At 43.6% G+C, this 25,680-nt stretch overlaps 1 protein-coding gene across 4 annotated transcripts in view; it reads right to left on the reverse strand.

The window, feature by feature from the left end:
• Window positions 1-25,680, reverse strand: part of HLCS (holocarboxylase synthetase) — a 198,487-nt gene that overhangs the window by 156,005 nt on the left and 16,802 nt on the right. For 3 of the 4 annotated variants that reach the window (XM_019476279.2, XM_014599149.3, XM_019476278.1), the window contains 3 exons: window positions 24,024-24,186; window positions 19,262-20,226; window positions 7,842-8,024 (listed from right to left, as the gene is read on the reverse strand). In XM_019476279.2, coding sequence (XP_019331824.1) covers window positions 7,842-8,024; window positions 19,262-20,226; window positions 24,024-24,075 — 1,200 coding nt within the window. In that variant the 5' untranslated portion in view covers window positions 24,076-24,186. Of the gene's footprint in view, window positions 1-7,841; window positions 8,025-19,261; window positions 20,227-24,023; window positions 24,187-24,774; window positions 24,894-25,680 lie in introns of all 4 variants that reach the window. The other variant, XM_059720737.1, reaches the window with a different exon arrangement.

Here is a 25,680-nt window from a genome sequence, read left to right on the forward strand (position 1 = left end):
ACACTGTTACCTTATTCTCTAGTGACAAGAGAAGATCAAGAATAAATTGAATTTATATACATCGTCACAGCAATCACTCAGCAGAAGCAAAAGGCAACACTAGTAAAGAATTAGACTACCATCATTCTGTATGATAAAATCTAGATTTCTAACCAGATGGACGTTATCCATTATTCAGGTATTAGAAATCTTATTTGAATTTGAAATCAATTACAACATTGTTTCCCTTCTGACTTATGGGCCCAGACTGGTAGCACTAGCAGTGTTTTAATTCACAAAAGAAATAGCAACACTAACCATCTTCTGAGAACAAGAAGAAACTGAAAATTCCTGGAGTATATTAATACCAAAGAGAAACAGAATGGACAGAAATTCTAGATAATCACCACAACAGAGGGTTTTTTCCATTTGTAGTTACCCAAAACAAAATCTTAACATGAGAAACAAAACAACTGTATTGCAGTGTCATAGGCATCTCATCAATTGACCAAAAATGTTGTCTCAAACTTTTAGTAATAAGATCTAATGTCCAGTATGTATAATATTGTGGTCTACTATTAGGAATAAATTAAATTTATTGCATATTTTGGAAAGCCTCTAATTCAACTAATTCCCAGTTTGGATTCAGAACATCTGGAATCCTCTGCTTCTGTTTTGGAAGAACATCACGTGCAGAAGTCGAGACTGGCTGAACCAATTGATAATCCGTATTGTGATAAATAATGGAGCCACCCTGAGTTTTGGCAGTTTGGTCATCCCATGCTTAATGTGTTTTCCTGGACTGATACAATCAATTGTATACCTTTCAACATATGCATCTTTAAATATTTAAGATATTTCGGTAAGGGTAGGGTAGAAAAATTGAAGATTTGGGAAAGGCATTTTTCCCATACACCTGTGTTTGAATTCCACTCAATTTAAGGGAATAATGCTCAATTCAAAATTAAGTAGAGTACTTAAAGTATGTATATGTTCCTCCCACATCCACTCAAAGATTTGTTGGTCTTCATTTTGGCATGTCAAGTTTAAAGCTAAACCAAATTGGTTTATACATGTAGAAGCCTAATCGTTTAATCAAATACTAAATTAAAATCTAGTAACTTGCATTAAAAAGGTCCTTTATCTAATCCTGATTTTCAGAAGAAAAATGCCAATTTTTCTAATAATTGGTATTTTTCCTGAAGCCCTTTTGAAGCAATTGGGATTTTGTTTAAAATTGAATATGAATATGAGAAAAGGTTCAAACTTGAAATAAAAAATATTATTTTGAGGCTTGACTCATCAATTTTAAATATTTCAGGTTGTTAATAATGTCAGGCCAGGGAAAATGAACTCTTGAATTTCTAAGCCAATATACATGCTGTGTTCACCTTCAGCAAGCCAATCAACTATTCCTCAGTTTATGTATTTGCCAGATATTATTTCCTAGTTCTCTTTATAGTCTCTAGAAAAACCTCAAATGAAACAGTCTACATTACTGAAAGTTACACTATATATAGATAAATTAATAATTATGACATACAAAAAACTAGAACTCTTGGTTCCAGAATGATACCTTTTATTAGACCAACTGGGAAATCGCAAGAAAACTGTCCTTTTCTACAAGCTTTCAGGGTCAAAGTCCCTTCTATAACTAATTAGCCCATAAGTAATTATGAGCATTCGAACAAGTTATGTACTCATAATTTACTGTAGTGACTTAATATGACATTACTTCTGGGGTTGGTGGCTTTTTGAGATTTGCAAATTCCCTTCAGGAATTGAAACTGAATAACCTGACATTATGTATTTAATGTTACAAAATATTTGTACATGGAAAAAAATTATGGCATTTCAATAACCATTGTAAAAACTTATCAACGCAGAAAAAAAAAACCCTATTTGGACTATACATTTGGTAAAATCTTATTAAATTGCCCAGTATGTTTCAAAAGGATATATTTAATGGAATTGCAAATATAGAATAAACCACTAGATGGCAAGCTTTGACTGTAATTAATTGTTATTACTTTTGGGCTTAGGGTAAGATAATTTGGTGTGAATGCTGGAATTGGCTGAAGAAAGAAATACAAATTATTATGAAAGAAAATTCCAACACTATCCTTTCTACATAGTTCAATGAGGAGAACATTTTGGATTAATAATTACACTTAGTATTAAACCCAGCAACAAAATAAAAGCTTTAATTTGTTTGCTTTTGAACAAAGGGCCTATTAGTTTTAACTCCGTTTCTTCAGTTTATCTTTAGTCACTTCATCTTGCTGTCACATTCCAGTTTTATTAAAAACTACAATAAATAAAACGGAAAAATATTAAAATCATGAAGAACAACATTATGTAAAAAATGTAGTTCCGCTAGTCAATATGTTAGTCTAGGTAAATTAAAGATACTGCTTCAACCAAACACAACACAAAAATTGAAATTAAAATTAGGGATATAAAAAGTTAAACATTCATTATACTTAAACTGTTTAACATTTATCATTTACCTCCCAGCTCAGTGCTGCCCACTCTTGGGGGAATGGCTGGGGGCCAGCACAAATTTGGGCGGCAGCATCGCATGGCACTGTGGCTGGGAGGTAACTAGCAGTTACCTGGGATAGTGGAGCCAGGCAAATTTGTATGGCGGAACTGGAAAGGGTTAAATAGGAGCAGGAGCAGCAGTGGGGCTGCCATCAAGGCCCTCCCCACAGGGGCTCCCACTTGCTGGGACAGCTGCACCATGCTGTGTCCAGGAGGTGCCTGCAGCCTGCAGGCACCTGGAGCTCTGAATGGCACCTGCCTACACCTTGGGCTCTGGCAACTGCCGCTCGGCAAGAACCGGAGGTGGCTCTCCCAACCTAGGGGCATGTGGCAGACAGAAGTGCCAGCTGGCAGTGGGCAGCCCCGCATATCACTCCTGGCCCTGGCAACACACATCACTCTGCCCCTCTGCCAAAAGGAGGTTAAACAGGTAATTTTTTTAATGATATTTACATCCCCAGTCAAAAAAGTTTTTGGGTTATTTTATTAGTCACACTGTTATCTGACTTGTTTTCAATCTGCAGAAATTAAAAGTTTTAACTGGAAAACTAGTCAACTAAAGAACTAGGGTTACTGACATTGTAGTTTGCTTTTCTTTTAAATCTCAGATGTATTTTAGTAGGCTGACAAAAGTACTTCTGCACTATTCGATGATCATTATTAGGTTAGGAGGCATTAGTGATGAAAATCCATATTTTCACCACGTATACTTCTAACATGTGGGAGAACACAGTCAACAATTGTTTAGCATCATTGCTGCACCTGCAAAGAAAGGTATTTGGTAGATGCACAGAATCTACATATTTACATTTGAAACTCAAAGATGGAAGAAGGTAAAACATTAAGTAATAGACGGTGTCAATTATGGATTGGTCACTGATTTGCTACATAACTTTATGAAGTCACTTGACTTCTCAGGTTCTTCACCTGTAAAATAAGGTAACATTTAGCAACGGAAAGTAGGAATGCTACCGGGATTAATAAGCATGTACAGTGCTTGGAATGTGCCCATGTACTAGATAAGTATCCAGTACCGTGTAGTATACAACTGTTAAAGACAAGATGGAATTTGATCCATGATCCCAAAAACTGCACCTCCTGTTCTGCTTCACATGCCTGGCAAGAGGCACGATCGTGGGAGTGAGGATCAGATCATCCCCTATTGCCAGTGCAGGGATAGCCCAAGATCATGTTCCCAGGCTCCCCCTGCCCCAACAAATAGCAAACTGGATGCCTGGTGCTTGCTATCTGGCGCACACAGCCTTGGGGGAGCACTGAAGTTAAGGACTCCAATGTACTTCCAGGGCTGGTAGTGCCTATCATCTGACTAGCACTCACAGCTTCAAGATCCAGCATTGCCAAACCAATTTTGTTTTTGTTTTTTTATGTTTTTGGGTTTTTTACTGACAAATCTGCAAGCTTTTTACTGACACCAAATGTTCTTATTCACATTTTTTTACTGATATATGTTTACATGTAACATAAATGTAACTCTTCTGCCATGACTCAGTTGAAGATCTGGGTTCAAATTTAGAAGTTTAACGTCCACCATAGTAAAAAAATTTAAAAAGTTTAGTAACAAACTATAAAGTTAAAAAATGGTCTGGGTTGTTAAGAAACTGCTTGACTGCAGTGATGGTTTTCCAGTGTGCTGCTCCCTTCCCCATTCCAGGGCCTCCTACTCACCCACCATCCTAATGCTCCCAAACTGCCTCCTTGTGCCCCCCCCAGCCTTACCCCGGCCAGTCCCGCTTTCCCCAGCACAAACCCTCAAAGAAGCCCACAATGACCAGCAGTATTACAAACAGCCTGAGATGCAAGACACTGCTGAGACAATGCTCATGGCAAGTTGCTGGGCTCCTGCTTCAACAGCAGGTGGTGCTGCTGTGCTCTGTCTGTCAACGCTCCAAACAAGACGCTTAAAAAATGCTACAAATGCTTACTGTTTTTAATGATAGTTACATTTTTTAACAACTATATTGACAGCCATTTTAGCCTGATATTTAACTGACAGTTGGTAACCCTGTTGGGAGTCCATTAGAGTGAAGGGCTGGAAGCAATGATGAGCTGATCAGCCTGGCTGCACGTTCAATTTAAGGAGCAATGGGAACCAGCCACAAAGTTATTACACGTATTTTGTGTAGCAACTTATTCCCTGATTTATTGCACCATTAATTCATGAACATGTTGCCAGGTTGCTATTTATGACGTGATTAACTATTTAATTGTGTCTTAACTGTACCATATAACAGGAGCCTAAGTATCATCTTGTCTTTGTGATAGTTTTCTAATATACCTATAGATTTGGTGTTTAACCTGGATGATACTGAGACAGAAATATGACATTCTCTGTTTTTGGGATTTTTTTCACAAATTCTTCAGAATCAGACACATTCATAATAAAGCTCTCAATTACCATATTTTCGCGCATATACCCCACCCACGGGTATAAGCCGCACCCACATATAACCCATTGAAAATTGTATTTTTGTAAATAAGTCCCTGTACACGCCGCACCCATGTATTCCCCATGGCGGCGTATACACGGGGAGGCGGCGCAGCCCGGCCCAGCTTGGCCCCCATGGCAGCAGCAGCACAGCCTGGCCTGCCCAGGCCCAGCAGGGAGGCGGTGCAGCCCGGCCTGGCCCCTGCGGCAGCAGCAGTGGCGGCGCAGCCTGCTCCGGTCCCGGCCCCAGCCTCGGCCCTGGCCACAGCGCAGCCTGGCTTGCCTAGGCCCAGCGGGGAGGCGGCACAGCCCGCCCCAGCCCCCGCAGCAGTGGTAGCCGTGGCGCAGCCGGCCCCGGCTGCGGCACAGCCTGGCCTGCCCGGGCCCAGCAGGGAGGCGGCGCAGCCCGCCCTGGCCCCAACCCCGGCCCCCACAGCAGCAGCGGCACAACCAGGCCTGCCCAGGCCTAGCGGGGAGGTGGCGCAGCCCGCCCCAGCCCCCACAGCAGTGGCGGCGCAGCTGGCCCCGACAGCAGCACAGCCCGGCCTGCCTAGGCCCAGCGGGGAGGTGGTGCAGCCTGCCCCAGCCCCCGTGGAAAAAAAGTCTGCCAATAGCCCGCACCCAACCATTTTTTTTTTGTAAAATCGCGTATACCCTGCGGCATATATGTGCGAAAATACAGTACACACCACCAGGAAGATAGAGGGACTATGTTCACTGTAAAAGCAATTCATCTTCTAGCACCCTCACAGGTTTCCTAGTTAATTCCCAATGTAAATATTAAAAGAATTGTCAAGCATGAAGTCATTATTTCGCATTTTGACAACATACTCTTCAAATGACCTCCTCAATGCACTCTGGTCCTTTACTACTTGCCTTCCCACTCAGCTATGCATACATTAGGATAAGTTTATAACTTGTGTTATGCATACATATGGAACTCTACCTTTTCTCACTAGAGATAGTGGGATTAGAGTGGTCTTACAGCTGAGATGGTCCAGGAAATGTAAGAGAGGTAAGGGTTTTTGGTGATGTCTTTTATTGGAACAACTGTATAATTGGAAGAAAGGTTTGATTCATAGATTCATAAATTGTATAGCTAGAAGAGACCTCAGAAGAGCATCGGGTCCAGACCCTGGCACCAAGCAGGAAAGACAACTGGGGTCAAGTGACCCCAGCAAGGTGACCATCCAGTCTCCTCTTAAAGATTTCCAGAGAAGGTGATTGCACCACCTCTGGACGGAGCTTATTCCACAGTCTGGACACCCTAACTGCAAAGAAGTTTTTCCTAATGTTCAGTCTGAGATGGTCTTCCAGGAGTTTGCAGCCATTACTCCTAGTTTTCCCCAAGGGTGCCCTGGTGAACAGCTGCTTACCAAGCCTTTGATGTACTCCCCTAGTGTAGTGGTAAGCTGCTACCAAGTCCCCTTTCAGCCTTCTCTTTTTCAGGCTGAAGAGTCCCAGGTCCCTCAGCTTTTCCTCGTATGGCTTGCCATGCAAGTCTCTGATTATACAGGTGGCTCTTCTCTGGACTCTCTCAAGCTTGTCTATATCCTTGTTAAAGTGTGCCGCCCAGAACTGGATGCAGTACTCCAGCTGTGGTCTCACCAGTGCTGAGTAGAGTGGAAGAATCACTTCCTTGGTTTTGCTGGAGATGCATCGATTGATGCATGGCAGAGTATTATTTGCCCTACTGGCTACAGCATTGCACTGCTGGCTCATATTCATACTGTGGTCTATTACCCTCAGGTCCCTTTCATTTGTGCTGCTGGTCAGTTTGGTGCCGCCAAGCCTGTAGGTGTGCAGGAGGTTGTTCGTCCCCAGGTGGAGCCCTTTACATTTTTTGATGCTGAACTTCATCTGGTTCCGATCCGCCCAACTTCCAGCCTGTCTAAGTCTGCCTGTATCTGTAGCCTATCTTCAAGCATAACCACACTCCCCTATAACTTGGTGTTGTCCACAAACTTGGCCAGTGAGCTCTTCACCCCCAACATCCAAATCATTGATAAAGATGTCGAAAATTACTAGCCCAAGCACCGACCCCTGTGGGATACTGCCAGTCACTCCTCGCCAGGATGACACAGATCCGTTCATTAGGACTCTCCTGGTCCTACCCTGCAGCCAGTTTCCTACCCACCTGACTGTCTTGGAGTTAAGCCCACAATTCTGCAATTTCTTCATGAGGACATTATGGGATACCAGATCAAAAGGTTTTTTGGAAGTCAAGGCATACAATGTCAACCTCCTCTCTCTTGTCCAGGTGGTGAGTTATGTGGTCATAAAAGGAGATGAGGATGGTAAGGCAAGACCTGCCTGTGATGAAGCCATGCTGGCTGCCATTCAGAATCCTACCTCCTGCAAGCTTATCACAGGTAGATTCCTTGGTGAACTTTTCCAGGATTTTCCCTGAGACAGAAATTAGGCTAATTGGCCTATAGGTACCCAGGTCCTCCCTTCTCTCCTTCTTGTGGATGGGCACAACACTGGCCCACTTCCAGTCCTCAGATACCTCTCCAGAGCGCCATGAGTTGTGGAAGTTTTGCCAGGGGTTCCGCAATGTCTTTGGCCAGCTCCTTCAGCACTCTCAGATGAAGTTCATCCGGTCTTGCTGACTTGATTTATGACATTCCAGCAGCAATAAGCCAAAAAACCTAATGACTCCAAGGAGTTTAATTGTCACAGTTTGCCTATTGTGAAACTCAAAACTTAATTCAGCGCCTGAAAAATCATAACTGAGCAGGAATTGATTATTTTATTCTTTTCTAACAGAAATTTAAAAAAAAACATGCAACAATATATGGCAAAGTAAAAGCACTGAACTTGCCACTTAAACCATAGATATTCATAACATTAGTCCAAGTTAAAGACTCACCTTCTCATGAGAGAACAGATAAATAGGAGTTAATGAAGGAACTTCACTTAATTCACAACTCAGGCCAAGTAATGTCAGAATCTCCTTAAGAACTTCATATCTCTTGGCATTACTCATTTTCAGTGAATTAAAATCCTGTTGAGTTTGCAAGGCCACAGAACTGATATCTACCTCCAAGTGTACCTGGAGGTCAAAAGGCAAGGGAGAAAGAAGAAAAAAAAGACAGAAATGAACCACCACTATATAGCATATAAACAAAACTGTGGCTGAGACTAACAGGCACAGGAACTCTAAAAATTGTTTCACTACATAAAGACCAATTAGCACAAACAGATACAAGTGTTACAAACTGTTCAGGACAACATGTTTAACTAGCACGTTTTCACACAATTAATTTACAAGACATTTTAGTGAGCTGAGTTTTAACATCTTAAAAGCCTAATAAAGCTAGGGTGAGAAAATATTAAAACAGTCCAGTAAATTCATAACTTCTGAGGAGATAGCAGTCATATGTAAACTAGAGTCTTTTCCTGGAAAGTGTGTAAAAATGTCTTCTTGTAAGCCCACTTGATGCTCAGGTAATGATGAGCATTGGTAATAACGTATTACTCTATATCAGGGTGATCAACTAGAGACCTTTGGACCATGTGCAGCCCACAAAGGATTAATCTGAAGCCTCCAATCTCCCACCCGGCTACTGCTCACTCTCTGTTGCTTTGGCAGCAGTAGCAGCAACCACACACTCAGGGGCTCTGGGCTTCCCCCGCTCCTCCGGCTTTTGCTTCCTGTTCCTACTCCAGGGGCTAAAATGGGGTGGCATAGCTCATAGTGCCAAAGGAACCCATGACCTGGGACACCCATATGGCACCACATAACAAGGGGAAAGGTGGGGGGTGGACAGGCTTGCACTGGTGTCTTCATGGTGTGTGGCCCCCACTAGCGAGCCTGTAGGCATGCAGCCCCAAAGCATTTAGAAGTTGGATAGCCTGGTTTTCCCAAAAGGCCATAGCCTTTATGAACTCGACTAGTACTGGGAAGTGTATAAGGCTTTAAAAAGCAACATCCTAATACAGGAAAGTGGACAATGAAATTAATCACTGCATCCCTAAAACTTCAAGCATTGTTTCATTAACTCCCATAATGTTCTCTTTCACACATTCTGGGGGAGAAGTTTCAACATGTGCAAGTAAATGAATGATACAAAGTTAATCCTTCAAGAGTTAATTTTAAGGCTTATTATAATCAAAAAGCACTATAATAAGGAAGAGAAACACAAGAGCCTTTGAGAAGAGAAACTTAAGAGAAAATGATCATCTAGTGAGGTAGCTTAATATTTCCTAAATTGAGTAACAGCAATGTAACTTGTATAACCAAAAGAATAAGTATGTATATGGAAATACCTTGGAGCCTTAAAAATCTACTTCCTGTAATTAAAATCAGTATAGAAGTTGCTATTTTGCAAAATTTGTTCTCCCCCACATTTCTATTCTATCAGATTTGCATTTCTGTGTTGATAAATTATATCCTGCCTTCCTTTTCTCAGCTATAGTGCTGACTCTGAACAAGATCATCAAGTGAAAAGTCATCTAATTTGGACCACCCATGCTAACGCATATTAAAGAACAGAAACAGCCCAGTACCTCAGTAGGAAACTGACAGAAACAATAACTGTGATTGTCTGTTGTATCAGTAGGGTTAATCTAACTTATGACGCTTTCTGAAGCGGCACAGGCTGAAGTGTCATGAGTTAGACTGGGGAGCAGCATGTCTGTCAGCTTTCATACTTTTAGTGCTTTCATACTTTTACTGCTCCTGAACCAGAAGCAGTAGGACCCAGGGAAAGCCCGGTGGGCTCCCACAACAGCAGGACCCACCCAACCGCCCCCCCCCCCCAAAGCTGGAAGCCCCAGCAGAGGCTTCTGGTCTGGGACCATGTGGCTGCACCAGCACCAGAACCTCAGGTAAGGGGGGGAGAAGGGCTGGGGAGGACCATGGAAAGGGAAGGAGCATGGGGAAAAGAGGCCCCTTCCCCTGCCCCGTGGCTGGTGCTCCCTGCTGCAGCCCATGCGGGGCTGTCCTGAGCAGGAAGAAGCAACTCCATGTGGGCTGTGAGCGGATGCAGCACTTTTCCCCCTGCTCCACTCCGCACCAGCTTGTGCAGTCAGCAGCAGCAAATGCTGCCCAGTGCAGCAAGTGCAGCAAGTGGAGGGCCCGCAACTGCTGCCGCTGCAGAGCAGCCCTAATGGGCAAGCCCAGAGCCGACGCAGGGCCCAAGCTGGCAGCGGGGTTGGGTTATAAGCTGAGCACGGGGTGGGGGAAAGCAGCACCTCGCCTGCCCCGTGGCCAGCGCCCTGCGCTGCAGCCACTCGCAGCCCACATGGGTCTGCCTGTGCCTGCTCAGGACAGCCCCGTGCAGGCTGCAAGTGGCTGCAGTGCGGGGTGCTGGCCACGGGGTGGGGAGGGGCCACTTTTCCCATGCTCAGCACCAGCTCGTTCCCTGCCAGCGAGCAGGGGGTCAGGGCTGTGCACTGCCCTCCACCTGTACCGCGGGGCTGGGGGGCACTGGGAGTGAGCGGAACTGGTATCCGGGGCCAGCACCAGCAGGGTCCAGAGCAGGGCGACAGGGGTACAGGGTTCCAGCTGGCAGGGGCTCTATAGAGCCGGCCCAGCTCCGCACTCTCCCTGCTGGTGCAGCCCAGCCCAGCTCCACAGACCCCTGCCAGCCTGTGCCCCGCTCTGGGCCCCACCAGTGCTGGTCCTGGGACATTGGTCCCAAGACATTGGGACATTGGTCCCAAGATGGTGACCAGGGGGCAAAGCACCTGTCAAGGGGCAGGGCTACCCATGCAGCCCTCGACAGCTTGCCAAAACTGGGTAAGCGGCCCTCCGCCCAAAATAATTGCCTGCCCCTGGTATAGACAGTATACCTATTGCACTTTAAGCATGTAGAAAGCACTCTAAAGCTGTAACTGAACAAACATTCAAGGCTCTTAGAATGCTTTAAAGATGGCAGATCGCACCTTAAGTTAACACTCGATGGATGTGTACTAATGTAAAGCACTTTATGTTAGAGCACTTTATCCAATATGCATGCCAGATCTCATCGAGCTTAGAGTGAGATCTCCATCATCCCAGGCAATGTTGCGCAGGGCTGCACTCTAGCCACAGGCTGAGCTCGCTGCACTGTCCAAGCTCCAAGCTGGCCCCACCCCCTTGGCTGTCACTCACCCGAGTCACTGACAGCCTGATCCCAGCCCCACCTTCTCCCTCCAGCCAGCTGTGAGTCCGGGGGAGAAGCTGTCTGGGGTCTGTGCTCCCCAGGAACACCCCCAGTGGCCAGTGCAGGCAGACTCCAAGACCCCTCAGCAAACAGTATATGTCTGTTCAGCGAGCTCCTGCTTTAACAAATTGCACTTAAGTAAGGTGTGATAAGTTAGAGCACTTCTGCAAGGGGCTTTTTGAACATCTGTCCTTAGCCAAAGGGACCAGGAATTAGAAAGCAGCATATGCAGAGGTGGATTAAGATTCACTGGGGCCTCGGGCCAAGATTCATTGGGGCCTTTGCCACACACAAAACTGAACAAAACAACTGCCTTAGGCAAATTACTCAGATGCATGGGATCACCATAAACATATAACAACACAAAAGCATTCCCCAGTGCTTCAAAATGGTGGCAGGGTGCTTGAACTAAAGTTTGTTGAATGAACTTTAGTTCAAGTGGTGCCACCACCATTTTTAAGCACAGGAACACTGACACATGAGAGACCATGGCACTTTAATTAGAGTTCTCAGAGCCACTGTAATTAAAGTGCCATCCCCCCACCCCAGAGCACATTTAAAAGTGCCAGAGGCAGCTGCCTAAGCCTGTCCAGCAGGGCTGAGGCTGAGGGGGAAGGTTCCTGGCTGCCCAGGGCTAGATGGTCTCTGGGCCAGGCTCTCAGCCACCCGCACCAATGTTGCATGACCTGTGACCTGACCCATTTGCATGTCTGCGTCTGTGTGTCTGTATGTCTCTGTGTCTGCCGCTCACTCCCAAACCACAGCCCCCCTCCCCCCACCCTAACGTTACCCCTCACTCCCAACCCACAGTACCCATCATCCTGACAGGATGTGTGGGGATCACCCCCTCCCCAGGCTCCAAGCTCTACACACACACCCACAGACCCCCAACACCTTCACAAATAACACTCTACCCACACACACACAGTTCAAAAATAGCCTCTCATGAATTACATACAAAAACTCTTGATTTTTAACAGTTTGTCTCATGATTTTTGACAGGGTGGGGTCAGCAATACTGCACTGATTTTATTCCCCACCCCCAACCTGGCCGACACCTACTATTGTTCCCTGGGACTCTCCTAAATGCTCATTTCTGCAGAACAGGTTTCTAAAAACTGGCTTTTTCATACCCGAGGGATTTCTGACCATCTTTCATATCTCTCACCATTTTTAATTTCTTTTTTTTTTCCCTGAGAGAGGATGTGGGTGTCCAAAAGCTTATAAATAACAATTTTTTAAAAATTATTTCATTGGTCTAATAAAATATATCACATCTACTCAAAGACTCCAGCTACAGGTCAGCATTGAGCCCCCTCTACCCCTACCTGTTCCTCACCCATTGTCTTGTGGCATTTTCATTGACTGGCATTCTAGCATACTGGCGTCAGGGATAACCCATCCTGAAAGAAGACTCAAACTGGCCAGAAGCCATGCTCCGTTTCTCGTATCTTAGGACATAACAAATGCAGTCAGACTGGTATAACCACCACTATAAGCTATCTTTTATTAGACCAATTAAAATAGGTGGAAAATTCTTTTTGAAAACTTTCAGGTACAAACACCCTTGTTCAGGCAGAGAGCATCTGGAGGTATTTTGTGCTCTTCCTAGATGATCCAAGACGATGGAGGGAGGGGAATGTTGACCTGTATCTGGATTCTTTGGGTAGATGCAATACCTTTTATTAGACCAACTAAACAACTGCCAAAAAGTTGTTATTTGCAAGCTTTTTGACACCCACATCCTCTCCTAGGCAAAAAAGAAAGAAAGAAAGAAAGAAATTAAAAATGACAATATTGCTAACCCCACCGTGTCAAAAATCATGACAAACTGTTAAAAATCAAGAGATTTGGTATGTAGTTCATGAGAGGCTATTTTTGAATTGTGTGTGTAGGGGGGTGTTATTTGTGAAAGTGTGGGGGGCTGTAGGTGTGTGAAACTGCGCAAAGTAATGTGCCTGCTGCTGCCAGGCTGCGCCCCATCCCCTGCCTGCCCAGCGGCAGCAGGCACATGGCATCACGCAGCTCCCAAGGCAGCAGCAGCCGGGCACAGAGCCCGCAGCAGCCCACCTCCATCTTGCGCACAAATCCAGGGGTGTGCCTCCCCCTGGGTACACACAGTGGCAAAAGCCCCCTGCACTCCTGGATGAGCTGCCTAGGCTCCAACCATCCCACAACCTGCCCCGGGACCTCATTCACCGCAGCCCCAGCCCCACTCCCTCCCGCACTGTGGGAGCCTCTATCTGCCCCCCACCACACCTCTTCCCTCTCCTCCCAATCCTTCCCCTCCACAGACTTATCTGCTGGGTGGTCTGTGTGTCTGTGTCCATATGTGTACTCAGCCACACACCCCCCTCCAATAATATGTTCTCCCTCCACCTATGGCGATGGCAGAGATGAAGCCAGAGGGACAATAGAAGCAGAGGAGAGTGGGAGACAGAACAGGAGCAGCTGAAGAAGGATCGTTGGGAGTGCAATGAAAGGTTGGCCCACTGGGAGTAGCATGGCAGAAAGATACAGAAGAGACCACATGATGCTGGTCAAGAGTGGAGACTATGGATAAGGGCAATGTTAACCAGTGACAGGGTGCAAAAGGAATCTATGATGAAGAGATACAATTCTGTGAAGGTACTGTTCAAGATATTGGTTGTACAGATGGAACATCTCACCAGCATGATTGCTTTCTCCAACTGAAAGACATGCAACTAACTTACTGGAACAAAGAAGGATATGACATATTTTGTGAGAAATATGCAGAGAAAGGGGGGAGGGAGGAATTAAAAGGGTTAAAGTTTGTAGCCGCAGAAAAGCCAAGGGAAAGAGTGATTATTGGCTGAATGTATGTGGATACATCAAAGGAAGCAGACATAGAGAGACGTCTGGAAAAATATGTGCAATGAGTTCTGTGGATAAAGAAAATGAGGGACAACTATGGTATTTGGACAAGTCTTGGAGGACTCAAGCAGCATTAAAACCAAATGACTGGACCCCAGGTGGGGTGCAGCAGGAAACTGGAAGCCTTCCTAGCTGCAAAAGCAAGCAGGCAGCTAACAAGAGAAACAGGCATGGGGGGGGAGAGGGGCCAGAGCTGACCATGACAAGCAGCGGCACAGATGATTCGCAAAGAGACAGGCGCACTCAGTTTAACACAAGTGCAACTGCACTGATTATAGCTTCAGTTAAATGTCAGGAATGTCTTAACAAGGAAGAGATGGGAACAGGTCAAACCAATGTGAAATCAAGTAAAGGCAGACATAATCTACCTATAAGAATGTGGTATACTGGGGGAGAGGGATTATAAATGTTTTGAGAAGAGGCAGAAGTAGAGACCATCTTGATGGCCAGGGACAATTGACAACAGCAGCTGGAGGGGCAATGCTATTCAAGAACCCAAAGGTGGAAGCACAGAAGGTAGAAGACATCAGTTGTAGACTGAAGCGAATGATAACATCACCCAGGGGAGCAGAATTAGAAGTTTTCAATGTATATGCATCACTAGAGTGAGGGGAGGAAGGCTCTGCTTAGAAAGCAGTTTATGTGGTCAGAGGGAGACCACTGATAATAGTGGGGGACTTCAACTGCGTAACAGAAGGAGGTGACAAAACAAGGAAAGGAGGAGGCAGAACTTTAGACAGTTCATCCAGATTGTTACAAGTATAATTAATTAAAGAGTCATTAAGAGATGTGTGGGCAAGGGAGAAAGTTTTCATTAGAACTGACTCCTGTGGAAAGGAACAATCAAGAACTGACTTTGTGTTTGTATCAAAAGAAATAGAGATAAGGAAGAAAGAAAGAAACCATATGTGCAGCATTTACTAATCACCAGATGCTGAACACAGAACTGAGTCTTGGTAAAAGCCCCATAAGGAAAAGGGGTGTGAGGAATTTAAATGTGCAACTCTTACAAGATAAGGAGGTATGTCAAAGGTACACAAGACAGCATAAGGGATGGAGAACACTAAAGAAATATTTTTAAGAGTATCAGAGAATGGTGGATGATGAAGAGGAGGATGGGATAATTCTTCAGGAAGGAAGGAAGGCCAAAAACGGAAAAGAACGAAAGATCTGAGTGAGCTACAAAAAAGATGCAGGAGCTCCTAAAAGGAGCTGAAGGAAGACAGGTACAACAAGAACTAGAAGAAACAAAGCAAGAGATAGAAAGCTGGTTTAAAAGAAAGATGAGAGAAACATGTTTTTAGCACAAACACCCTCGGTGGTAGAAAATGAAGAGTGATCCTTACACTTTTTGGCTACAGTGAAGACAGCAAAAGGAAAATTAAAAGCAGTGCGGGAAGGTGGTACCAGGTGGAAAAGCAGGAGGAGGTGTTAGAGGCAATGTGAAGAGTTTATGAAGAGCTGTATCAGAAGCAGGAGATAGACAGGAATAAGATGAAGGATTTGCTGGAAGAGACTGAAGAGAAAGTAGAGGAGGAAGAAGTAAAGATGGAAGAAAAGATAAGCTTAAAGAAAGTCAAGGAGTGTTTAAAAAGCTTTAAGAGGGAGATCACCAGGAGCAGACCTATGAAATTTTATTAGAAGTTTTAAGGATAAATAGAGAGGGATAGAATGGATGTTTTTGAGGAAAAAGCGGAAACAGGGGAGGCAGGAAAAGATTTTACAATAGGCATTGTGAACTTACTCTTCCAGAAAGGAGCAAAGGAACTCTTGAAAAACTGGAGACTGATTATACTCCTTAATATGGACTATAAGTTAACAGCCAAGACACTGGCTTTCAGAATGAGGAAAAACCTCCGGAAGATAATACATGAAGACCAAGTATGCACAGTACCAGGTAAAAGGATCTCCAAAATTATCAGAGAGATCAGATGCACTGTCCCACATCCAAGACAGAAAAACAAACACAGTTATAGCAAACCTAGAGTTAGAAAAAGTATGACAGAGTGGATCATGATTCATGATGATTACATATTTGAAGTGCTAGGAAAATGGGGCTCCCAGAGAAAGTTGTGTGTTGAATAAAGCTATTGTATAGAAAGGCAGAGTCAAGTCCAAATTAATGATCATCTAAGTAGGACCTTAAAAATCCATACAGAAGTGAGGCAAGGGTGCCCCATCACCACTATCTGTGTGTGGCATTGAACCATTAGCACAAAGAAAAGACAAGGTCATAAGGAGAGTAAAGATACTGGTAGGGGGTGAGGTAAAATGCATATTATACATGGATAATATGAAAGTACTAGTTAGAGATAGACCTTCTATGGAAAGGGTGCTAAAGCATACAGAGTATGGAAAAGCAATGGGAACTAAAATAATAGATTGAAAGGAGTGCAGAACTGGAGGGAGTTGGAGAAGTTGGGCCTTCAAATAAGAGAGAGAGAAATTAAAAGTGCTAGGGGAGATCCTAGGATGGATGCTGAGAGGAAAGGTGATACAGCATGGAAAAAGGTGATGGCAAGGATACACCAAATACTTTGGTTATGGTCCGGAAGGATGCTGTTCTTTGTTGGAAAAGTGGTGGCAGTTAACGCTGGGTTACTGCCAATTATTCTATACATGTGGCAACAGATAGCAAAAGTACAGAGGAAAATGTGTGTTCTTACGGAATGCCAAAAGAGAAAGGTTGGCTAGCGCGGAACTGTACAAAGCAAGAGAAACTGGGGGATGTGGGTTGCCAGACTTGGGATTGTTCATCTATGCCAACTATGTAAACACAGTATGCATGGCGGTATCAGAGGGAAAGAGGAAAGCAATATTTATCACTGGATTTCATGCAGCTGCAATTTTGAGGAAATGAGGAATATATCAAACCTCTTTGAGAGTCTATGGGTGTGGTAAGCATGGATTCATTGCACCAGGATGGAAGGTTTCATGCAGAAATAGGGAAGGTAGGGCTGGCAGTCCAGAAAGTCTGTAAGAAATTCATGAAAGCAGTAAGAGAAAGAGACAGGATGGCACTGGAGGGAAACTTCACAGAAGGACAAGTAAAGAAGGTGTGGGGAGCAGTGGTGGGTAAATAACTAAAAGGAGAACATGCTGACCTATCATAGATGGTTGTAAAAAATATCCTGCCAGAGAGAGAGATGCAACACAGATAAAGCTTGATGAGTTCATCAAGATGCCCAACGGAGAAGTGCAGGGAAGAAGAAACCATGGGACATGTGTTTTGGGAATGTACGTATAACAAAGGGGTGTGGGAAAGAATCTGCCACTTTCTGAGTGTCACCAAAATAAACCGATAGCACAGGAGATGGTACTATATGGACTCATACCAAAGAGACTGGAGGAAATGCTATTAAGGACTTTATTAGCATGTGTTAAAACTAGTTTATGGAAAGTAAGAAACCTCTGAGTTTTTAAAGAGTCAACTTTCACTGAAAGAATGGATCTGAAGCTGGGGCTGCATGAACTAAAATACTACATCAAACGGGACTAGGAAGAGATCAGAGAAGAAGTGGAGAAGTGAAGAAAAAAAAGGATAGGACATACTGTACTTGTTTCACTCAACCAACAGAGAGGACTGATTGGAGGAGTGGAGAGTTTCAGGTGGTTACTGAGGTAACTGTTTTTCATGGGATTCTATATGAAGGAAAAGAGTTCTGTATGAGTTTTTTTGAGGAAGCTGATGTATGTTGTTTAAGAGTTTAATATAAGTAGCTGTATGTTTTTGGATATGTAGTGTTTGCAATATGAAATGCTGTTAAAACAAAAATGCTCAATATGTGAAGCTTTGCAAGTGCAGGGTGAAGTGTGTTTTAAATAAAATTTGTAAATAAAAATAATAATAATAAAAAAGTTCCCATCTGTATGTTTACCTCATGGGGGGGGGGGGGGGGGGGTCATGCGTTATATAGTCATGTTCAGTGTTGCCTGCATTGAATCCATTTAGTTGGTTTCTATTACTAAGCACATGCTGCTTGGCAGCAGTTTAATGATAGACAATGTATTTAATAGGAGTGTACCGATAGAGATTTTTTGGGCTGATACCGATGGCCGATTTTTAATAAGCCATGTTGGCTGATACCGATCCAATTGCCAATATGCAGCCCAGCAGCACAGAGAGCAGCATCTGGCTGGTAAGTCTGTTGGGGGAGAAGGGGCGAGGGAGGAAGGAAGGGGTATGGGGAGCGGGGCCGGCTGAGGCCCAAGCAGTGAGGGAGGGAATGGGCTGGGGCTGCACAGCTGGGGCAGAGTGCAGGACAGAGCTGTGGGGAAGGGGGGTGGCTCCCACCACTGCGCGCACCCCGGGAGGGTATGTGCCCCCAGATCTGCACGTGGGGCAAGGGCAGCTTGGGGCCGGGGCAATGCCAAGCTCTTCCTGATGACGGGGCTGGGCTGCACTTGGGGTGGGTGGCAGCGGTGCTGGGAGTGAGGGTCGGGGGGGGGGGCTCTCACCCCTCCGCCCCTCCCCGCAATCCCCCTCCTAGCACTGCTGCTGCCCTCCTCAAGCAAAGCCAGGCCCAGCCCCCCCCTGCCAGGAAGAACCTGTCACTACCCACAGTTCCAGCCTGCAGCGGCAGCCCACCATCGCCCCATGCACCAATCCAGGCACACACATCACCCATGCCCTCCCAGGGTGTGCCTAGTCCCACCCCGCCACATCCCCTGGATGAGCCACTCGCAGCTCTGTCCGGCCCCTGATGTGCAGCATCTGCCTAAACCCCAGCCCCACTGTCTCCCTCACCGCAGGAGTCTCGATCTGCCGGACCCCTCGCACACCCCTTCCCTCACAGGTCTTACCAACCTGACCTGGCTACTCTCCACACTGCCGGGCTGCGCTCCTGGCCGCTTGCATGCTGTGCTGCAGCTGCATGCATGCACATGGCATTTATCACTGACATCATCGGCCACATCAGCCAAAAAAAGGGGACTGCCAATACTGTCAATTTTCCTTATATTGGTGCCAACTGAATATGGGACCAATGTATCAGTGCACCTGTAGTATTTAATGATTTTATTTGTATGCAACTGTAAGACAAGAAGGTTTTTGCCCCATGCTGATTTGGGCAGGGGGGAAAATCTCATCTTGTATTTGAGCAAATACAGAAGGGTGCTTTGCCTTTGTTTGTAGATTACAGAGGCCAAAAAAATAGCTTTCAATGGAAAAATCTATTGAAATTCAGCACTGCAACTCTTTTATGTTACGGCAAAAAGGTAAGTTAGGTCTTAATACACTTCATACCTGACAAAGAATGGCTTCTCCTCTAACGTCTCCATAAGTCAGGTGAATAATAACTATATCTTTATCTGGATTATTTAAGCGACTCAGTGGCCTTGCTTTCTTGATATCTTCCTGAACATCCTCCTCAAAAACACTGCCACTAGTCAAAAGGTTTAATTTAACTTCAGTGTTGTCTGCTTTAAAGACCACCAGTTCATGGATGGTCTTATTCAGTTCATTTTTGCTCTTCACTTTTATACTGCCAAAAGTAAAAGAGGTAGAAAGTCCTAAAATCTTTCCACCTTTTGCCAAGAAGGTCAGAAATTGTTTATGATTGTCCTCAGAAATGGGTTCCTCTGTGGCAATGACCAACAACAAAGAGTTATCAAGCCATGGAACTTTCAGAATTTGCTTCTCCAGCAATGGGTAGATTACATAATTGTCTGGATCAATGCATTCCTTGAGGATTGAGTCTATCTGCTCAAATTTTGTTTTCATATAGTCAGAACCCACGTAAACCAAAATATTAGGAGGCTTCCCACTAAGATTTATTCTTTTTATGTCTCTTGCCAGAAAGTCATCAGTAACTTCTTCCAAGCTGCCACTGCAATCATCAGGAAGTTCTGGAATGTTTTCTGCAGAAGCAAATCTTACTGACTCAATGGTACTGCTTTCAAGTTGCAAGCACTCATGACAGATTGAAAGATGAAGATGGTGGTGTTCTCCAGAACCTGTTTCTTTATCAGGAAGGTTATTAGATTCATCCTGAGACTCATGTCCTCTTTCTAGCTTGGATCTCTCTGCTTGCATCCCTTCACCACCTCCTCCTGGAGGATCAGCTACATCTGATTCATATTCAGCAGTAGACTCTAAAGATATAGCAGGGGTCAGTTCTTCCAGTTCTGTGCCATTAGCACTTTTCTTCTCTTCCACAGCTGAGGCCACCTGTTCTAACTTCTTAAGAGCAGATTCCTGTAAATGAACAGCTGAGAGAGAAAAATGATATAAAATATATAAAAATAGTAATGTTGAGTATCAACAGCCTTGATATTCAAGGTGATTTTCAATTAATTTCAGAACAACTCATTATACTACTAGAAGTTCTCTCATTTTAGAAACTAAGAACTACCCACTCCCTGAAACGCAGTGAACTCAGCCCGTTTACCTGAGGTGCTGGGAATTTATATAGAATTCAGGCTGGCAGCCAAATGTTCTGTTCTTAACTCTGCCAGTGATTCATTATGTAACCTCTAATTTCAATTGTCTTTGATTCTGAAAGGCTAACTTGAGACATTTAGAGGGAATGAACAACCATTTTTTACACTGAAGTCAATGTTGACTGTGGATGCATGGTTCAAATGTGCAAGGCAGAAGGTAGAGTAGATATGTACCTTAAAGTAACTAAATAAGATATGCTTTCATTAACTCAAGCTCCAGATGCTGTGAAAGGACAAGCACAGAGCAGTCTCTATCTATCTAGACCTGACTTCTCTGCCTGGACAAAGGTTCATAATTTGGAAATAGCTGAAGCAGGACATCCCTTATGCCTTTCCTGCGAGGTGCTTCCAGCAGATGAAGCATATTTTAGTTCACTCAGTGTAGTTCACTCAATTTGGCCTGCTCCACTCTGATTGAAGAAAAGCAAAAAAAGTGATGGATGAAGCCATAAAAAATACTGGTCCAGACTGAGGAACAGAATGGAGACTTTGTTCACTGCTGTTCCAAAACAAGCTGTATAAATTTGGATGATAATGAACATGGTAGAAGCACTGAGCCATAAGTTTTTTTTGTACTTTTGGGGGGCAAAAGTTATGAAGATATGGAAAAGTATGAATTATCTTTGCTCTGCAGTAAAAAAAGGATAGCTCTAAGCTCTTGGACCACAACAGATAATGACCCAGAAAAGCAGAAAGTAAAAAACTAATCAGAACTGGTTTAAAGTTAACAATGGAAATACAAAAATAGGAAAAAAATATTTCTGATCCAACAGAAGGGACACTGCAGAAAAGTGTCACCATAAAATTTACAGAACAATGAGGAAATGGAAAGAAAATTACTTTTTTTGCATGGTCATGCAATTTTTTTTCATTCCTACAGTTAAACAAACAAGAAAAATGTTTCAAACTCCAAACATTTTAATTAGTTTCACTTTTCTTGACAACAAAAAGCAGAACAGGGCATCGTAGTGAATTAAACATTTCTTTTCTGGGCACGCCTAAGAAAATCAAAGAAAACTAAGGCTAAATTAACAGGAAGAAGAAAAGTGGTGATGTCCTCCCCTTTATGCAATAGCCCAGTAAACTGTGAGCATTCACCCAGTACATGGGAGATGTAGGTATAGTCTTCTGCCTCAAGGTACCTGAGCCCACATATTCCCCCTCTCAAGACAATATACCAGCCACCATGCTGAAATATATTCTGGGACTGGATGCCCTAAATCTCTTCTGTTCACAATATCCTAAACTGCCTGATAAGGGCAGACATTTAATCTAGGGTAGGGGCTGGCAACCTCGCCTGTATCACTGCTGCTTAAACTGCTGCCAGAGCTGTAACTGCAGTCATCACTCCCACCCCTCCCCCCCAAGTGCTGCTACTGCCATTTCTCCCCACCACATGGGTGAAAGACCCTTCTCCCCCTCCCCCCCAACACCACAAAAGCCCCAACTGCTGAAATGCTGGCTCCTGGTTCTGCAGGCCAGATAAAATGGCTCTGTAGGCCAGATCCAGCCTGTGAGCCATAGGTTGCTGGTAGGGCTATGCAAAGCTTCGGTCCCCGATTTGATTCAGAGGACATTCGGCCCGATTTGGTGGCCAAATCTCCGAATCTAATCAGGAAACCCTTTAATCTCTCTGAATCAAATCAGAACCCTCCATATTGATTCAGAGGTATTCGGAAAGTTTCAGAGATTTGGACATAGACACAGCTTTAAATGTTTTTTCTACATACCTCAAGGTACCAGGTGGCTTGTGAATGCTGAGATACTGGGGCGGATGGAGTGTCCCACGGGAGCGCGGAGGGCTCCCCAGCGCACTCGGCAGCAGACCCAGAAGTGGACCAGAAGCACTTCCGGTTCACTTCCAGGTCCAATGGGGAGCGTGCATGAGGGCCCCACACACTGGTAACTGGTGCCTCCTTGGTCGGGGGGGCACCCAGTGTCCCCTTGTGGCCGATCACCAAGCCAGGGACTGTGGAGGGGACCCCCCAGCAGACCCCGAAGTGGACCAGAAGTACTTCTGGTCCACTTCCAGGTTCACCGCGAAGCACGCGGGGGGGGGGCCTCCCATGCACCTACGGGACACTCCATCAACCCCAGCATCGCAGCATTTATGAGCCACGCCTCGAGGTATGTAGAAAAAACATTTAAAGATGTGTCTATGGCTAAATCGCTGATTCTCTGAATCAGCATCGAATCTTCAGATTTGGATTCAGATTAATCAAATTGGGGACAGTGATCTGAATCAACGAATCGAATCACTGTCCCCTGAATCAGGCCATTTCTGACTCCAAACTGAATACGGCCTGCTTTGCACACCCCTAGTTGCTGGCTCCTTCTAAGGGATCCCACCTTTTAGAGGAATGTCCTAGGCAACATGTTGCAAGATAAGATGGGTAACCCTCAATTATGCCTGCTGGAGCTTTACTACCAAGATATGAATATTCAGTAATCCAAACAGCAACAGTGAAAACTATCTTCACAGTTAGGGCGACTAGGATCTGGAACCAACTTCCAAGGGAAGCGGTGCTGGCTCATACTCTGGGGGTCTTCAAGAAGTGGCTCGATGCCTACATGGCTGGGGTCACTTGAGCCCAGTTTCTCTCCTACCCAGCCAGGGGGTCAGACTCGAAGATCTACAAGGTTCCTTCTGACCCTACTTCTATGATTCTATGATCTTGTAATCAGGACCTAGGTTGCAAGTCCCTATTCCAATGAATGGAGTTTCAACCACTAAAGGGAGTCATGAAACGCATAGATATTCAATTACTCCAGATGAGCTCAAGCCTGAAGTGGCGTCATGGGAGGATTCAAGCTTCCTGGAAATTGGTTTATGGCTCAGAGACTGTATAAACAATTAAACCAGCAGAACAGCAAAAATAGTTTAGATCGAATATTCTGGGAGGGGATACTCTCAATTGCACAGATCAGATAGAGCACTTAAGATGTTATGGTATAAAAGTAGAATTGCCATTTTCTTTTCCAGTTTTGATAGCATAGTCCTGAAATCTTTCCAGATCAAGCTATTCAGACAATTAGGCTGAAATTTGTTAACCAGAGCAACATTTCAGTAAATAAATTATATGCCAAAATTATTTAGTCAGCTTGATCTTTGCAACTGTTACATTAACTTTTCTAAAAAATTGTGCTACAGCATCTCATGTCCTCAGGGACATTGTCATACATCTAAATTTTTGCTGACAGTAATTTTGGCTTTTGTATGACACAGTAATGACCTGGGCATTTAAATATAAATGGATAAATATAGTATTATTTTGAAGATTTCTTGAACAATTAATTTTCTGGATAGCATTTCTAATATGAATTTGTAATAGACTTCATAAAATCTCAAGTCAGGCAAACTTGAACAACATATTTCAATTTTCTCTATGTGTTAGGTGTTAAGTGGAAGAAACTTAAAATGTTCTCTTTGAAATGAGCAACTTACTGTCCTTCTGGACAACATCTACTAATATGACAAAAGTATTTTTATTTGTATATATGTATTGAACTTATAAGTGTAAAACTAGTATGCTGCACTAGATAAAAAGATTTATGAGGATACTTACAAACAATCTTGTTTGGCACCATTCCATTATCCATTTGAAGTCTGTCTTCCATGAACGCTATTCCAAGGTTACTGAAATTATCCACACTTGCTTTGGCAATTAATTTATATGTTTCTCCAGATTTATAGGCCAAAGGTGAACAATAGTCTGACCACTTCACAACCTAAGAATATATATTAAGAAAAAAAAATCTAGTTGTAATTTCGAGATCTAGAGAGAGGAACTTAACCAATATTTACAATATTACATACACAGGCATTTCTAGGACAGAAAAAGGGGCATGTGCACATGTATGTGTGTATATGTTACACATATATATAGAATGTCCTTATATACAAGGGAAAAAAGTATATATTATATAAAGGGAGAGGATATATATACATAAAGGTGATTCCATATATAAAGTTGACATTGCTATCCTGGAAATGTACAATCTTAAAAAAAAACAATAAGTGAAGCCAACATGGGAACATCAACATAAACATAATAGCAAGGTCAGCATAAACAGAACACAGCACATCCTCAGAATCTCTTTTAAAAAAACTTTTCCCTAAAACCACCGTGTCTTTAAAGCAATGACCACTGCGATTAACTTCACCTTTGAATCCGAGATAGAGAAGCTGTTTCCAACATTCAGTTCTACACACAAGTGCATCCCCCATGACTGAGAATTGTGAGTACATAAGCCCAAGAACAGACAAAACAATCCCAAAGAAACCTTATCAAAGGAGGGTCATGTATCAACTGATACCTGGTACAGGACTTGATTTCTATTCAGTCCTGACAGATGTAAACAAAGGCTGAACTGAGTTTTGAGAGGAACAGGTGAGCGCAAGTACTTCTTTCTCAGAGATCAAAGTTTTGAAATCTCTGCAGAACACAAACAAAAAGATTTACTATAGTAAGTAGCATGGAAAGAACTGTGTTCTGCAGCTAAATCTCTTCACTTCCCTTTTTAATTCAGAGCAGCAGCATGTCTTTCAGCTCAAATATGTTAAGAAGAATGCAGAGACAAGCAGCAGAAGCAGACCGTGGATTAAGTTAATCAGAGTGTTACTTTTATAAAGCCTTCAAAATCATAAATGGAACACAGCAAACTTCTACAGCAACTTCAATAACCATGATCACTGGGAAGTTGGTAATAGAAGCACTATAAAAGTGATGCTCTTAGACTTCTACCTGAAGAGTGTATCAGTTTGCTCCAAGCTGTTATTCTAGCAGCCAGGAGAACATACTATGGGAATAACTAAAACGTTTAGAGATAAGGTTTTTAAAAGCAACAAAAAATAGATCATCAACATTTAATTGTGAAGCCTGATGAAAAATCTGTATCTTCTCAAGAAGACCAGGACAGGAACACAAATATAAATTCAGCCATACAGATAGATAAAAAAATATTTTAACGTAAGTCTATATCTATGTATGTTAAGAATTTCAAATATACAGACTACTTGTGAGATTAAGTTAAACTTCACAGCAGAGCCTTTTTAAATACTGGCAGACAAATGAACTCCCTACGGAATACTACAAATATTTTGAAACTATTGTCACCAGAGTGTTTTCGTACAGTTTTCTCTTTTTCCACTAAACACAACAGACAATTAAAATGCCTTTTTAACACCATATTTAATAAACTGAAAAGTAATTAATTCTTGGA

The sequence above is a fragment of the Alligator mississippiensis genome, chromosome 1 (genome assembly GCF_030867095.1).
Source record: "Alligator mississippiensis isolate rAllMis1 chromosome 1, rAllMis1, whole genome shotgun sequence".
In the NCBI taxonomy this organism is placed as follows: Eukaryota; Metazoa; Chordata; order Crocodylia; family Alligatoridae; genus Alligator; species Alligator mississippiensis.